The sequence below is a fragment of the Calliphora vicina genome, chromosome 3 (genome assembly GCF_958450345.1).
Source record: "Calliphora vicina chromosome 3, idCalVici1.1, whole genome shotgun sequence".
Taxonomy (NCBI): Eukaryota; Metazoa; Arthropoda; class Insecta; order Diptera; family Calliphoridae; genus Calliphora; species Calliphora vicina.
The window spans coordinates 3,608,764-3,626,136 of record NC_088782.1 but is presented as its reverse complement, the minus strand read 5'-3'; the positions used below and the strand labels follow the sequence as shown (position 1 = coordinate 3,626,136).

Below are 17,373 nucleotides of genomic sequence, written 5' to 3'. Positions count from 1 at the left end.
TCTTCCGTGCTTGTACTGCCACAATGAACTTCAGTAAATCGCTTTTTTACGATTAAAATGAATGGTGCAGAGTTCCCATAGTATTTATCAAGCTTATAATGCTTAATGAGCTGACGAAATTCACTTTTATTAAATTTCTCCTCAAGTCAAGTAGTCTGCTATCAATGGCTGACGAACAAAAACTAAATGACACAGCTTGTTCAAATTTTGACAGGAGTCAACTGAAAATGCCTGTTGAAAGGAGCAGTGCTGACCTTTCAGTTAAGAGCCGGAAAATTCAAAAAGTCGCGTAATTATTGACCCACCCACCACAACTATAGTGTATAAGCATATACACCATTTTATTGCACAATAATAATCTACATAACTGATTCTATTATGGTAACAAATTTTTGAAATTCTACTTCCACATAGTGGGTCAAAAGATCAATTGAAACATTACTTTTGTTCCAGATGTCTACCAACACAAACATTTTAAAGTCAATTGTTTCGAAATGGCAAAAAAATTATACACTATTGTTTTATTAAGGGGACGATATATAACTTATTTGTGTTGAAATTTATTTGAATACCAATATTTTTAAGAGATTTATACTCGGTAAAGTGATTTTCAGAAGTGGGTCTTATATGGGAGCTATGACTAATTATGGACTGATCGTTGTTGTTGTTGTTGTAGCAGCAGTGTTTGCTGAGTTGACAGCCCTTGGCCGAATGAACTCGGGTCATTCCGGTGCGTCGTAGGAATGATCGATCGGAACTGATCGTCATAAAATTTGGTGGCATGTTTTGTGTATACATATATGTAACTTATTTGTGTTGAATACTAACATATTTCCGAGATTTATGCTCATTAATGAAATTTTCGAGAGCGGTTATGGTAACTTATCCAATAGGCTTTGTCCTTTGTTTCTGCCAAATTTTGTCAAATTATATTTTAAAATGCGATCTGTAATTTGATTACAAGGTTTACATTAACGGACATAGCTTAATCGAACATCAGCAAAAAGCTTAACTAATGCCTGTTTTTGATCAACAACTAATTAAATAGTTTATGTTATTTAGTTTATTGTGTCAAATAACAATGTTTTTTACGTAATAGTCAAATCTATCTTAAATAAGATTAGATTTTAAGAATTTTGCACATTATTTTATACAATTTTGAACACCTAATAAACTGAGTAGTCACTATCCCGACAGAATTTCAATAACATTAAAAAAAAAAGGAATTGTTTTTGGCATACAATATTACAGCTATGGTAAGTGTTCTTCCATGAATCTTCGTAATGATTCAAATTTAATACTACATGATTCGGTTATATCCATCGATTCTTTCTCTGTCCCAATAAACCAAATGATATCATCTAGATCATTGGTAGGCGTTCATATTGTTGAGATTACGAACATTTTCGTGAATTTACACTTACACAACCCGAAAGTAAGCAAAACACACAGCAAGAGCGTAAAAAATACAAATAACTCATTTTGTTGGAAACAATAGAGCGTAATAATACAAATTATTCATTCTGTTGCTTGATGTTGTTGCGAATTTTTTATTTTTAACCCATACATGCACACAAACTACAATTTCTCTTTTTGCGCTTCCCTGATCTAGATGATATAAACCAGTGATGTTCAAAAATAAAAATGAAGATGTATTGGTGAGAGAGCTACCCAGCAAACATAATGTCAAACACTTAAAATAAGAACAAAATAAAGAATGTTTAGATTTAGAATTTTTGCCAGATATAACCGATTTATTAAATGAATGTAATTTAAATTTTAAGGAAATAAAAGAATACACATTATACGGCCGAAATTCTCTAAAATTTTTTATTTATTTCTGACTTTGTTGTTTTGTGTTCAATTGTAATTGAAACGCGTGTGTTTGCTTTGCTTCGTCCAAAAACCAACCAACAACAATGCTTAATGAATTTCTGGAAAAATGAGACATTTGTTACGCTCTTTTAAAGAGAATAAGAATATGTGTGTTGTTACTCAGCGCGAAAGCACAATGAAATGAACATCATTGATATAAACTATCATACATATCGTTTGCGTATCACAAACGACAGTATTTGCGCACTAAATTGTATTTACAATAAATCTGCATTAAGCCAACCTCATAACCTCAATCTGTTATAAACTTAAAAGTTTCATTAGATATAACATTTTTAATTGAAACATTTATACAATTTAAAATTGTACGTATACTACTCTGTTTAAGTAAAATGCAGTTTCTGGGAAAATTAGCATCATCTGTGATTACATCTACTCTTCTACGACCATATCAAAGTCTGTATAACTACTAGGGTATTCAATCGATTAACCGTTAATCGGTTAACCGATTAATTTTTGCCGGTTAACGGTTCGAATAATTTAAAATTGACGATTTTTAAATAACGAATAAACCGATTAATTTGTGTCGATTAACCGATTAACCGAAATGTCTATTTTTTTTGCACTTTATGCAGAATTATTTTGTAAAATTGAATTTTTTAACTCGTGAACATTCCCTTCTAGCAATAGTTTTTTGAAGTATAGTACGAAAACTGAAACTAAGGAATTTGGAAATGACATTTTTTCTAGAATATTCTATATTGAACTTTGTGATAATGAGTTGAAGGACGATATGGTAATAGACGAAACTAAAGACATTACTGAAACGAGTCTTTAATCAGAACTTAACGAAACTATTAAAGTATTAGAAATCTAAAAAATATGCTTAGAAAAAACTAAAAAAGAACTGAGAAATTGGACAGTGAGATAGTTTTTTCAAGTCAAGTTTAATTAAAAGAAAAAAAAATCGTTTAAAATTTCAGATTATTTCAGAAGATCTCCCTAAAATCGAAAAAAAAGAACTCACATGTGTATATTTTTATTTATTGTTTTGTAGAATTATTATGTTTTGTTTGTTTTTAACGATTTTGTTCTTTTTATTAACAAAATGCTTATTAAGTATACAAAATTCGTGTTTTTCTTTTCAATTTAAAATTAAAATAGAAATTATTCGGTTAATAGAATAATTTAATATTAACCGATTAAATCTAAACCCCGATACCCCTAATAACTACATAAATATCACATACCGCAGAAATCGAAAATAAAACACGTGTATGAATAATTTTTTTTTATTTCTTTTATTATCATCATAAAAAAAGACAAATTATATTCCTTAATAGAGAAGAACTTGATTCAAATTTATAATTATTAAGTAAATTTTTTAAGACTGGAATGTGGTCAAATTGATTGTAAAGAAAATTGCGTAGAAAATCAATTTAATAAAAAATTGTAATTTATAACTGTATAAAAACCAGTTAATATTTATAGTTATAAAAATAAAAAACTTAAATTAAAAAAAAGAAAAAAAAACTATAAAAGAATAAAACAACATAATTTTTTCGTCTAAAAACATTTAAAATAAATTGAGTTTGGAGAAAAACAAAAACCAATAAACATTAAGTAAGATGATATTATCATAGAAGATTTGCAATGAAACAACCTTTAAACAAATACATATTGAGAAATCGGCAGGAAACCAGTTATAAGAAATAATTATTTGTTTTTATGAGAAAACATGCAATAATAGTTCGTTGGAATTCAAAAGCTTTAATTTTTGACTTCAAAAAGTTTTAAAATCAACGCAATTCAGTCTGTCTGTTTGTATTTTTTTTGTTTCTTTTTGGATGGGCGGTATACAACATATAGATAGATATGATTTCGTTTTTAAGGTATTTTTACTTGTTTCTATTTGTTTTGCATATAAAATCTTTTCAATTTTTAAATTTCAATACATTAATTTTTGTTTTTTATAAGAAACAAACTTTAAAACATGGTATGTTTAAAAGAATAGCGGTTGCATTAATGTTCATTTATAACTTTTGTTGTTTTTTATCTTATCAAAACTTTTATTTTATTGACCTAATAGAATTTTTTAGCTTGAGCCTCACTTCTGCTCCTAGAAATATACAAAGAAATAAGTTTTAAAGACATTACAAACAAACACGAAATATTTTAATGAACTTACTTGAAAACAGTGTATAGAAAAACTAATAATAGCTGCACAGCCGTAACACTAAGGAACATGGTCACACCAACACAATTGCCAGTGGGGCAAGATGTCTGGCCTTGAGCTTGAGGAGATGCCCCCAATCTGAAAGGTAGCGTAAACAGTCAATTTAGTAATTTTATTAGTTTACTGCATTCGTTCATTAACTTACTTTTGGCCCACATGAGAAATGCCCTGTTTCACTTGATTCATGCCATCACGCATTTCTGCTATAACAGCCTGTATATCATAACCGCCAACAGGTTGTACTTGACCACTTGGAGCACGTTGTTGGTTTTGTAAGATGGTATCGGCTCTGGCGTGAATATCTCCAATAAGAGTGCGCAATTCTCTAGCAGTTGCCAACAAGGTATTTTGATTGGAAATTAGTATATCAACTTCAGGTCGTGTAATAGTACCAGCGATTACTGGTGCTGCCTGTCCGGCACCTGCTACTGGTGGCACTGCTGCAGCTTGTCCTGAAAGACCGCGTGATACTAAAGACAGTGTGTTTTCTTGTCTTCCAATCACTTCGTCCATTTTGCGTGATAATTCTCGTATGTGTTCAAAAATTTGACTTTGTCCTTGCCAAATTTGACGCAATTCACGTTGATTTTCTGATTCATAAAATTCATCCCATTCTTCATCGTCTTTGTGCTAAAATTTAGTTTATTAATATAAATAAAAGTATTTCGAAAATAAATAAATAACGATCGTTTTAGATTTTTTTTTTAACAAAAAGAGTAACAGTTTATCTACAAATATAAATTTGTACTAGAAATAATAGAACCTAAGCTGAGTAAATTTTTCTATAAATACTAAAAGATGAACATTTTACAAAGAGAGATTTTCAAACAGCAAAGTTCTTAAATAGTGTGTTAACAAAAAAATATGTATTACTTACATCATCAGGATGATCTTTTTTGTATTCCAGTTTTTGTTTATCCAATTTATCTTGATATTCTTTGTATTCCTGGGAGAGTTTCTCATTATCTTGTGGAACCTTAGCTTCGGTGGGTATTTGACCGGGTTGATGCAGAGATGTCGTCAAGAAGTGGAAGACATCGTGATCATCGGCCAAACCACCTGTGGCAGCTGATAAACCAAAGTAACCGTTCTTGGGTAACTGAACACCATCGGCACGCATACACATCTCATAGTCGTCATTATTGTTGGTCATGCCGTTGTGGAATAAGACAGTCAATACGTTGTTGTAGTACTCGATGCGGGCACGTGTTGGGAAAGGTTTGTTACGGAAATCACGTAAGCAACCAGACAAAAGCTGAGTGGTGCCATCATTTTGATGATCGAATTGTTTCGTGCCATCATTAACCACTCCCATAATGTAGGGATTGTTGTGTTTGTTATCGTTATCAAAGGAATCGAAGAATAGACCTAGACCATTCCAGCGGTCTGAGGAGCCAAAGACCGGTCCATTATAGTCACCCTTTTGTGTAGTATACCAAAAAGCTAAGCCATCAGCACCAATGCGGCCACGACCGGTTACGCGAAACACAATTTCGACTTCCCACCAGTCAAAATTTGTGGGATTCTTAGTCCAGATGGCACCTTTTTGGGAACGCAACGATGGTGCAACACGCACACTTTCCGAACTGGCAATGGCATCTGGAAAATATTAAACGTTTTTTTAATGATTTAAACGACCACAAAATGTAAACAATATTTTGTCTTTTCCAATGTCCACTTTTGCCACTCTGTCAACTTTTTTTCTTTCACTCTACCATCTCTTTTACTCTAACGGATAATCGGATTAACAGAGGAGACAATTGCATTTTCTCTGACGTGTCTGTGTTGTCAAAATGTTGTTATTGTTGTATACTTACTACCACCGTATTCCCAGAATGGCACTGTTCCATCCTTTTGTGCCAGATAAGGTGGCTTAAAGGAATATTTGTATTCAAATCTACGATGAACACCAACTTGACTAGGTACAGGATTCACTTGACCATTGGTAGTTAATACCAAAATTGGTAAAATTAATAAAAATGAACGCAGGAGAAACAATCCGGTCGCTGACATTTTTTCTGTTTGACACATACACCAAATTTAACAGGGTGCTCAATAAACTATTAATTCTATCACTCATTCATTGTATTCTTCTTCTTTTTCATGTAAGTAAAAATATGCTTAAAATGGTAGCACAATTATTTTTTTAAAAATTAAGTTAATTTTTTTAGTATGTATTAAAAAAATTTTTATTTTAAAGTTAAAAAAAGAATATTTATTGTTTTTTACGATTTTTATGTACATATGCTTGTATTTTAATAAACTTTAAAATATTAAATGTTATTAAACAAATTTCAAATAAAATAAGCAATATTTTAATTATTCTATGTAATTATTTGAGAGCTTAATGTTCCCCAATTATTGTTAGTCAATTTATTACTAAAACTATCCACTGTTTATTAACAATTTTTTAAATTTATAAAAGGTTTAAAAAACAAAATGTCGACAAAAAAATTGGTTTTTAAAACTTTGTTACGGTCCGTAACCAACGAGCTCATTGCTTGGAACCTCAGGGAGGTCCCAGCCGCGTATCCGCACAGTAAACAATGAAATGAACACTACACTGAACAGACACTATACAACCAGGGACAGGTGTTCGTCCATGTCGTAGCAGCATCCGCTTCACAAGTATCTACGACCCAAAACCCACTCCTAAACAAACTACCTCAATGTACAACATCATAACAAGAGCCGGCGTATTTGAACATTTTCATAAGGAAAATTCGACCGCAACATTTTTGATAAATTTAAAAACTGATTATGACTATAGGGGTAAAGTCATAGAATTCTCTTAAAATTATGCATGTAAATTTGGATCTTTAAAAATTTCAAAACATTAAATTTTGTTTTCGTTAGCTTAGTGTGTAGAGTATCCAAAACCGAAAACCGGTAAACCGGTTTTTTCATCTTTGTAAAGTCCATCGGTTTCGGTTTTTTTAACTATTCGGTTTTTTGGCAACCCGGTTTTTGGAAAACGGTTAACCGGTTTTAATTAAATATTTTTTCTAAAGCTCATTCAAACATATTTATGAAAAACTTTGATACCATTTTTAAAAATATTGATTTATTTTATAGAAAATTGTAGCATTTGACAACATCTCGTAAAAGATATTAAATAATTGCATAAAGAATTCAAAAATGCTAAATTTCCATTAAATAAAAATTTAATATAAACCGGTTAACCGGTTTTTTTGAAGATAAAAACCGAAACCACTTAACCGGTTTTTTTAAAAGACAATAATCGAAACCGGTTTTTTCCAAAACTCACATTTTCGGTTAAACCGGAAACCGGTTTTTTAAATTTGCCGGTTTTTTGGTCACTCTATTAGTGTGCAAAGGCGATTAATTGCATTTTTTAGTTATTATATATATCGTGTTATCGTATATATTGAGTTATGAATGTTTAAGTTTTACAATTGATGATTTATTAAAATCTACAAATTACATCATCTTTCAAAATTTCGTAGATGTTAAAAGTTTCGTTACCATTCTACAGCAAAATTGCAATTCAATCATATAAAAAGTTCTCTAAATTAGTTTTTAACAAAAGTTCTAGGCATCTTTGCCCTCAAAAGATTCACCAAAATAAATTCAAAAACACGTTTATTTTGTATTAAATTTATTTATTATTTTATTAATAAAAAATACACGCACTTAATAATTTATAAATAAATGTGTAAATTGATCTGTAGAATATTAAAGAAGTTTAAATAAAAAATAAAAAAAAATTCTTTATATTTTATGAACTAATAGTGCAGAGTGAAAAACAATAGTTAATTAGACTGTATGTACATTGTTAGATTTAATTTTTCTAAAAAATGTTTTTCTGAATTAGGATCAAAAAAACAGCCGTTGTTGTTCCCAAAAATATCAATATTTTCAAAATTTTCTCATATGTATTTGTTATTAATTGAACAATATAAAATATTGGTGGCACATATGTATAAAAATTAGAGTTGTGACGCTCTGAACTAAAACGCTCTTTTTAGAGATTCAGTTAATAAGTAGATGCAGTACAAACCTTTTAACTGAATCACTAAAAATAATGTTTTAGTTCAGAGCGTCACAACTCTAATCCAAAGGCAGAAACAATTTATAATACGTCGACCATACCAGCAAATTTGTTTCAGTTTAAATTTCAACCGAGTTATTCGATATACATACATTTTCAGGTTGTTTTAAGTTGAGATTTACCATAATAAATATGTATGTATGTAATTAGATCTATGTATGTAGTATAAATGTACATTTATAATTGAAGCCTTTTTTTTGTTTCTTGATGCCCCTATAAGTTGAAATAAAGAAATATTTGTAGAAAATTAGCTGATGTCATTTAAATTTTTTTGAATTTACATGACATGACGATTTATTTACAGACAGTCAATTGACTTCTGTTTTTCATTTTATTGTACCGTAAAAGCCTTTTTAGCATGCAGCTAGCTAACATTGAATTGAATTCAGCAGGGACGTCACACATTCAATTCGAAATGATTTCGATTTCGTTAGATTTAGTTAATTCCCAAAAAATTTAATAATTCTCTTTGATTGGTTTTAATTTTGATCTTACTTGTTTTGAATAACAAAAGAAAAACTTTATTTTTATTAAATTTATTGATCAAAAATGGAGAAAATCAAAAAATAAATACTAATAACAATTCCACTTACAAAACTAAAAGTTAGTTCATTCCGAAGCATATTTTTTGAAGAAGCAAATAACTACAGAATATTTCCGTTTTCGTTCGGAATGGATTTCTGCCACAACTATTTTTCAATCAAATACTTTGTCGGTTAGTCAACGAAAATTAGTTTTAAGACAAAATTCACTAGTTGCTAACACATTGTATGATTGGCTATTTATTTTTCATGCTGCACTGCCACACTTTTATATTGTTATATAGCGTACCAACCTTTGACTTGTTCTGTTTTTTTTTTATCAATTCATTTTGCTACGGACGAAAATAGTTTTAACTCGAATTGCATGTATTTCCATATAAAAAAATATCATAATTAAATCACTAAGTGATTGCTAATATAAAGAAGACAAAAAATATTTTCACAATTGAAAAACTTTATCTAATACTAATTATTCTTTTTCTTTTCAAATTATCTCATTTAAAATAACTTAAGACTAATTTTAAGTAAACGCATTATAAGGAAAACAAAATTAACAAGAACTAGAAGTTAAAAAAATATATATGTAGATTAATATATTAATTATAAAAAACGTATGTATACTAAATAATTAGTAGCAAAAATAAAGTAAATAAACAAATGTTGAATTAGAACACACTTTTAAAATAGTTTCAAATTTCAAATATTCAAAGACTTCTTTTCTCAGTTTGTAGGGTAGTGGCTTATTAAATTAGTGAATTGAATTAGTGTGTAGAAAATGTTTAAGTAAAATGATTTATTGTTGGTTCTTTTAAGCGTCAACAAGATAGTATGCTGAATTGTAAAACTGAAAATGTGTCTGAAATATGTATCGTTGCCTTAAATATATAAATAATTCTCCTTTAAAAACTGGAGAACAGCAAAATAATTATACTGTTGTAAAAAAAAAACTATAATATTAGATAGACAGAAGTTTTAAATTAAATTAAAATATCGTATTTAGAATTTTAAAAGATTTTAATTGTTTTCTTTTTTCTTTTGTTTAATTGATTGACTGTGTAATTAATGAGAAAAATATATTCGTGGTTTTTAGGCAACAAAAATAAATATTTATGTGTGTGTGTGTGTATGTACGTGTTTGATTGGCGATTGTGAATAATTAACATTTGAGCTTAATATACTTGGTATAAATACAAATGATTTTTCTTTTTTCATTTTTCATTTTTCTTGTTTTTAAATATATACTCGTATTACTAATATGACTAATAAATGGTTTGTTTATGTTCTGTTCCTAATGGTAGTTATATTGAAAGTGGTAGTTAGTAGTCGTGTGGTAGTTTCTTCTTGTTTCAAGTAAAAGAATACAGAGTTTGTTTTTAACAACTATTTTCATTTTTCTTATTTTTTTTAGGAATCCATTGTTTGTTCGGTTTAATAGCTGATTAATTTTAGGCGGTAGAAAACACATTTCTTAAATCATCTTCATAAATTGCTATCAAAAGCATAAGTAAAACGCCACTTGCCATTCCCAGAATTTGTAAAGCAAACTGTTGTAAAGACTTATGAGCTGCTGATATTTCGGGCATCTGCAATAAAATTGAATTGAATGATTTAGTTGTGCACTTTGTAGAAGTTGTTTTTTGTTTGTTTTGTGTATGCTTACCATGTCTACCATGGCTATGTAGATAAAAAGTCCAGCTGCTGCTGCAAACATCCATTGGGCAGTTTCATGTGACTGTCCGAAAACAATACCAAATATCATGCCTATAAAACTTAATACACCAGTCAAGAGATTATAGTACACGGCCGATTTTACAGACATGCCAGCCTTCATGAGTATTGCAAAATCTCCCAATTCATGTGGCAATTCATGACAAAATACGGCTAAGGCTGTGGAAAATCCACCGGCCATATTTTCAGCAAAGGCAGCACCTAAAAATTACAAAAGAATTCAAATAATTTTTACCATAAATAATACGTCATCATCATATTTCATATATACAATAAACAGAATACTTTTCACCAAAACTTTATTCGTATACCAACATTTTGTTTCAAAAAAAAATTATTTTATTAAATAAAGTTTTTTACTCAAAAAATTTGTTTTCACCAATAACAATTTTTCTTTAGATTTTTTATCTTAAAGTTATTTTATTTTATTAGCTATTTTTCTTGTTACTACATATTATCATTATTTGACATACATACCTATTGCCATGCCATCGGTGAAATTATGCAAACCATCACCCATAATAATCATCCAAACAACAGCACTTAATGATTCCGGTGGTGAATGTACGTGACCATGTTTGTGTGAGTGGCCATGATGGGAAGATTCATGTTCTCGCAGAATAACGGTAACGGTATTATCGTTTGCCAAATCTTTGCCATTCGTGGCTCCAGTTACGGTATTGATAGCACCATCACCCACAATATTTCCATCTAAATCGGTAGCAACTGTATTATTTTCGGGCATTGGTTCACAATGACCGTGTTGATGTTGATGTTGTTGTTGCTGCTGTTGGGTCTGTTGTTGCTGTTGATGATCATTATGATTGTGATTGTGTTGGTTGTGATTTCTCTCGGCTAATGGGGCATAATTATTTTGCGAAGTTGAGAGTAATGATTGTGTGGCGTTATCTCCACTTTCTGTGTCAACTTTTCCATTTCGTCCATTATTTTCAACATTTTCCAACGTTTTGTTAGGCAAATGTAGCCATACATCATTTTTGGTATCCATTGCAATATCATCATAACAATACGGATATGAACTGTATTTCGATTTGCAAACCTTGTCGCCAGCCACAGAATTATTTAAAGACGAATCGGGATCCCTCATAACTTTAGCTCTAGACGGCTGGTTGGCCTCTTTTTTGGCAACACTTTTACGCCACTCTGATATCATGGTCAAGCCATGTTCGGTTATATAAAAGAAAATAATGCCACCCATACAAGTAAGACCTTTAAAGATCATATTACTTTCATTTTGTCCAGCAAGTGACTATTCGAAAAGCAAAAGAAATTTTCAAAATTACATTATTTTTTCTCTCTCTCTCTTACTATATTAGTCATAAAACTTACATGGGGCAACAGATGGAGTAGAGCATCACCAGTCATAGTACCAACAGCCAATGATACCAAGAATTGAATAATGTGTTTATAGAAGCGTGAATTCATAAATGGTATAATTGCTACGCCAACTAAACCAAGAATACTGCAGGCTAAAACAGCGCTAAATGCATAAATCCATACTAAATAAAAAAAATAAAGAAAATATTATAACATTAATGAAAATATTGGAAAATAAAACGTTAGAAAAGATTTCAAAAATGTTAATATTCATGTGCGTTTTTTTATTTTTGAGTATCAATTCTGTTTTTATATTTACCCCAGAGTATATCCTCATTGTTTTGTTGAAATTGTTTTAGTTCGTGTTCATCTATTTCCAATAATAGCTCTTTGGATATACAACCTGGATTTGCGGGATTTATGGACGATGATAATTGATATAATAATATCGGACACACATTTACTATATCTTCCTGATTGAGAGCATAATTAAGATGTTCATTATCATCCTTATTTATATGCTCTGAGGTATTCGCTTGAGTACAACCTTCAGCTACGTTTGTACAATTTGTAGAGATTTCTTCGCTTCCATCATGATGATGATGATGGTGATGGTGATGATCATTACTGTGATTATGATGATTATTATTATTATTATGATGATCATGTAATGGAGGACTGTGAGGCTTAATATAATGTACCAATTTTGAATCAGCAATGCACTAAAAATAAATAAATTTTTTAGTTTTTTATTAAAAATGTTTGATATATTTTTGTTTAAATATTACATAATACTAAAAGCCTAAAGTCTTACAAAATCTACAATATACTAAAAATAATAGAAAATAGTTCAATTAAACCTTCAAATATAAACAATATATGTATGTTTTGCCATTGCACGTCTTATATATGACAGTTTAATGTAGATTAAACGATTTTTATAGTTAACATTGGTTTGGTTTGGTAAGAGCACGCTGTACAATCGTGATTTGTGATTGATTTCAATATTCATATTTTCCCTGCATTTTTCGAATCCCGGGAAATAAGAACATATTTTCATTACCAGGAATTCCCGCTTTTTAATACTAAATTAAGCAAAAAATTAGTAAAATTTTTTATTAATATATTTAAGAGGTTGAACTAGTTTTTCGCAATTCGTTTCGTTTTCAAATCAGAATGTATAATGTAAATTTGAACCAGTATTATTTTCGCTAAATTAGAAATTTTAATGTTCAACATATTAATAATACCTTTAAGAAATTATAATTTAGTTGAAAAATATATTTTCCAGTTTTAAATAAACATTTTTCTGTTTTTGTCACACAGAGAGGTTGTGATATCCGAATTATTCCTAATAAATGATTCAGTATAAATGGCCGAATTTCTCTGTTGTGGCTGAAAAATTTTAATTGAGGTGACAAAAATCCGGATATTTAAATAAAAATGTAAATAAAATTTTTCTGTTGCAAGTATAGAAACAAATCAATGGATATAATAGATTGGGAACAAATCTGTGCAGACTCATTTTCCCGATTAGGAACCCTTTTGCCAATCCAAATATGTCAGTCACTTGACAGTTTAATGAAGATTTATATTTTTTTTCAAGCGAACATAAAATTGAATTTAAATAATTAAAATAAAGGTTTGTATTTGCGTATGCTTTCGAATTGAAATTAAATTATTGTAAAATGAAACAAAAGTTTTATTTAAAAATATAATTAAAATTAAAGTACTTAGCATAGAATAGACATATAAAACGGAAGGAGAGAGAAATATCAATGGATACAATAACAAAATACATGGCAATACATTCTCATGAATTAGATTTTTGATAACAGACCTAGGTTTTTTGACTCTCAGTTACCTATCTAGTTGTCATCTATGGTACTTATGTAGTTTAAGTTCAGTTAAAGAATTTATTTTTAGTACACACATTTAAATACATATTATATTTTGTGTTCAAACGATTTTTCACTCATAACAATGCTAAACAATGTATATTAATAAAAGTAAACAAATATGTATGTACAATGTACATATCTAGGAATTACTTGTTTACTAATAACTAGGACAATATCTGTCGATAGATAAGGAAAACATTTGATTGTTATTTGTATCATTATAATAATAGAATATTTGCACTTACGGTTTCATTATCATTGATGTTGTCATCATGTTTATGTAAGTTTTGCGGTAGCAGTTGATGTAATCCTAATTTGTTTAACATTCGTTGGAAATCATGGACATGTATTGTATCATTTCCGCTACCAAATTCGTTGAAAATTCTTTTCAAGAAAGCTTCTGTAATTTCGGGTCTTGTATGTGAATCGTGCTCATCATGATCATGACCATGATCACCTGAATGTCGCTTTGTTCTTCTGCGTCTGCGATTATCACTACTCGATGTGGCATATGCAACGGTGGTTTCTGATGATTGTGTTTTAGATGCATGGGAGGAGGATAAATCGTTTGCATTGTATACAACAGCATTTAATTGTGTATACTCCGTATTAAGGTTTTGGGCAGGAAATAGTGTTTCAACATGTTGTTGGCACGGCAAATGATCTGCACATAACAGACATACCACACAAACAGCCATTATATGACGAGCCATTATGCATACTTTTAATTGTCAACCAATTTGATATCGTTAAACAATTCTAAGCTCAGGAACTTTTCTTCTTACTTTAAGTAATTAATTTAATTTAATTGTATTTATTTTGTAGTTGAATTTTATTTCAAATTCACCACTCACTACACTTGATTAACAAGTGTTTCTGCCGTTAGGTATACGTAGATAGTCTGGTGGTTACATACAAATGAGTTTCATAATCATGTAGTTATTCGTGAAAATAGAATCTGTAAGCAAAATTGTAAAAAATAAAATTAATTAAAATACAATTGAAACACATGTTTTTTTTTTTTTAATTATTATTGCCATATTAAGATATAATAAAAACAATTGAAAAAAACACTATCGAAAACCCACATTCTTTAAAAGAAAATCAAACAAAATTTGATCTATAGCATAAATGGATTGATTGTGTTAAGAGTTTCCGGTTTAACGAGAATGTATAGCAAACATTTATAAAAATAACGAATTTATTTAAACTCTTTTTTATAATTATAATCAAATACCTATTTAAATTTAACAAACAGAACAATTTTAATATGGTTACACTATTGTAGTTAGATATATTTAAAACAGCCGAACGCTTTATACAATTTTTAGGTGATACTATCGTGGGCGATGATCAATACTGAATGCGTCTATAACAATTCAAACTATAGTTAATTACTTTAAACAAACAATAGTAACCGAAAAAAATACGTCAACTATTTAAAATTTACCTAGTGTGTAGAATACAATAATTATGTTTGTACCTGTAGTAAATTGCACGTATTACCTGTACAAAATATTACCTGTTACTAAATTACTATCTTGAGCAAAATATTCAAATTCATAAATAGATTAGTAGCTGAAAATTGTTCACTAATGTGTGTATTTTTGCTACGTATAAACTACATATGACTAAGAGGTAGTTTTTGGGATAAATGTAACCTAAATGTTGTTTAAACCTAGCTTAAACTAAAATTTTGGGTTTTATTTTATTGTTTATAGTCTAGGTATGCACTATAGGACTGTCAATACACAAACAGCTGAAAAAAATAATTAAACAATTCAGCACATTAGTTTTGAAAGAAATTCCAAGGTTGCTAAGTTTTAAATATTATCTCAAATTATTTTTAAAAATTACTTTTGTGTGGTAACAACGATTGTGAAAATACCAATAAAATGCCACTAATAAATTAGAAAACCTTAAATAGATTGGACCAACATTGTACAACCAAATACATATATAGTTATTATTGTGATTTCAATTTCATATATATATTTATTTTATTAATAATAAAATTCATGTACAATACAATTCTCGTGGTTTTATTCTTAAGCCTAGTATTCCTTTTATTCTCCCTTCTCTATATTCATCTTTTGTAACTAAAGTTACCATATTGCTTATTATCTATAAGTGCTGCCAACACCTTCCCTTCTTAGTTAGTTCCTGGAAGGACTAAACCTATCTACAGGTTTCCGTTGTCTGGCTGATCTGCGTGGTGTTGAGGATTCAGCGACATTGCGGCTTAAAACTTCTTGTCCTCCTGGTACTTCAATGTGGGGTTTTATGTTTTCAAAAACAGTCGGGTTTAAAATTTGTCCTTCGTTCGGTATGTTACTGGCACAATCTTGAAGTTCACTGTTTTCCACAGTTGGTTGTTTATCCGATAATATAACTTCTGGGATGTAGTCCAGTCCAATGCCTAACCTACTGGGACTTGATGTTGTATCCCTGCTATTTCTTGGACGTAGTTGATTTTTGTGAGCACGAATCAACCTGCCGTTATCAAGCCTTACATTATACATGACGTTACCTCTACGCTCTACTATTTTTCCAGATTTCCAGACAAAACTCTTATTAGGTACGTGAATACTGGCGTAAACTTTGTCTCCTGTCTTAAATTCTTTTTCAATAACGCCGTGTTTCTTATCATATTGTTGTTTCATGCGTTCGACATGGCTATTTGTTTGAAAGGCGTTTTGGAATGTTGAAGGAGGATGGAGAAGATCTAGGTGTATACGCATTTTCCGGTTATATAAAAGCTCTGCTGGTGATTTATTATTGTTGCAGTATCGATTTGGTGTGGATCGGTAACACTGAAGAAATGTTTGTAAGTTTTCCCGTATATTACCCTCCTTATGTAGTTTTTTTAACGCTCTTTTGAATGTGTCCACGAATCTCTCAGCTTGCCCATTTGACATCGGGTAATATGGACTGGAGAAAAGTTGTTGAATACCCCTGGATGTAGTGAATTCTTGAAACGGTGTACTTTTGAATTGAGTTCCGTTATCGGAAACAATTGTGCGCGGTAGCCCATGTCTGGAGAATATTTCATTCAAAATATCTATTGTCTGCTGGGAGGTTATAGATTTAGTTGGAACTATTTCGGGCCATTTGGAAAAGGCATCGACCACAACCAAGAAATAATATCCTTCGATTGGGCCAGCGTAATCTATATGAATGCGCTCCCATGCGTTTTCAGGTGTAGGCCAGGGACTAAGCACAGTTTTTGTTGGCATTTTTGCTGCTGATGCACATTGGCCACACTGTTGTATAAATGCTTTTATATCCTGATCAATCCCAGGCCAAAACACATAGCTGCGGGCAATAGATTTTGTTCGTTCAATTCCAGGATGTCCCTTGTGAAGATCTTTTAGGAGGCGTTTGCGATAAACTTTAGGAACAACAACACGTTCTCCTACCATGATACACCCATCGATGACACTAATTGCTTCTTTGCGTTGGAAATACGATCGAAGTTCTGGATTAATATCACTGTTGTTTGGCCATCCGTTTTGGCAATATTCTATTATTGAACGTAAAGTCTGGTCCTTTTCTGATTGCTCTTTTATCATGATGTGTGTTATTGGAATTTTTGTGAGATTATCAGCAAGTACTTGATTGACTTCATTTTCGAATTGTATTGAGGCAATGACAAATTCGTCTGAATCAGTGTTTTGCTTATTTATAAGCCGTGATAATACATCGGCGTACCCAAAGCTG

General features: G+C 30.3%; 2 protein-coding genes across 2 annotated transcripts; both read right to left on the bottom strand.

Annotated features, from left to right (window-relative positions):
* Positions 1-3,118: 3,118 nt before the first annotated feature.
* ergic53 (protein ERGIC-53) lies at positions 3,119-6,096 on the bottom strand. Its single transcript, XM_065503368.1, has 5 exons — positions 5,890-6,096; positions 4,950-5,671; positions 4,218-4,702; positions 4,025-4,150; positions 3,119-3,955 (listed from the first exon to the last, which is right to left on the bottom strand). Exons 1-5 carry the CDS (start codon positions 6,083-6,085, stop codon positions 3,919-3,921), a joined length of 1,566 nt encoding a protein of 521 aa, XP_065359440.1. The 5' UTR covers positions 6,086-6,096; the 3' UTR covers positions 3,119-3,918.
* A 2,935-nt stretch (positions 6,097-9,031) lies between these two features.
* On the bottom strand, positions 9,032-14,611 carry foi (fear-of-intimacy). The gene is made up of 6 exons (XM_065503992.1): positions 13,899-14,611; positions 12,072-12,474; positions 11,765-11,934; positions 10,892-11,684; positions 10,347-10,615; positions 9,032-10,269 (listed from the first exon to the last, which is right to left on the bottom strand). Exons 1-6 carry the CDS (start codon positions 14,364-14,366, stop codon positions 10,132-10,134), a joined length of 2,241 nt encoding a protein of 746 aa, XP_065360064.1. The 5' UTR covers positions 14,367-14,611; the 3' UTR covers positions 9,032-10,131.
* Positions 14,612-17,373: the final 2,762 nt, after the last annotated feature.

Bases quoted from the DNA above. Each gene is read 5' to 3' on its own strand.
- ergic53 (XM_065503368.1), bottom strand. From the start codon at position 6,085: ATGTCAGCGACCGGATTGTTTCTCCTGCGTTCATTTTTATTAATTTTA. The intron at 5,672-5,889 runs GTAAGTATACAA...AATATTTTCCAG, and splicing joins ATTCTGGGAATACGGTGGTA to ATGCCATTGCCAGTTCGGAA. The intron at 4,703-4,949 runs GTAAGTAATACA...ACTAAATTTTAG, and splicing joins AAAAAGATCATCCTGATGAT to CACAAAGACGATGAAGAATG.
- foi (XM_065503992.1), bottom strand. From the start codon at position 14,366: ATGGCTCGTCATATAATGGCTGTTTGTGTGGTATGTCTGTTATGTGCA. The intron at 12,475-13,898 runs GTAAGTGCAAAT...ATTTATTTTTAG, and splicing joins ACATCAATGATAATGAAACC to TGCATTGCTGATTCAAAATT. The intron at 10,616-10,891 runs GTATGTATGTCA...TGTAATTTTTAG, and splicing joins CACCGATGGCATGGCAATAG to GTGCTGCCTTTGCTGAAAAT.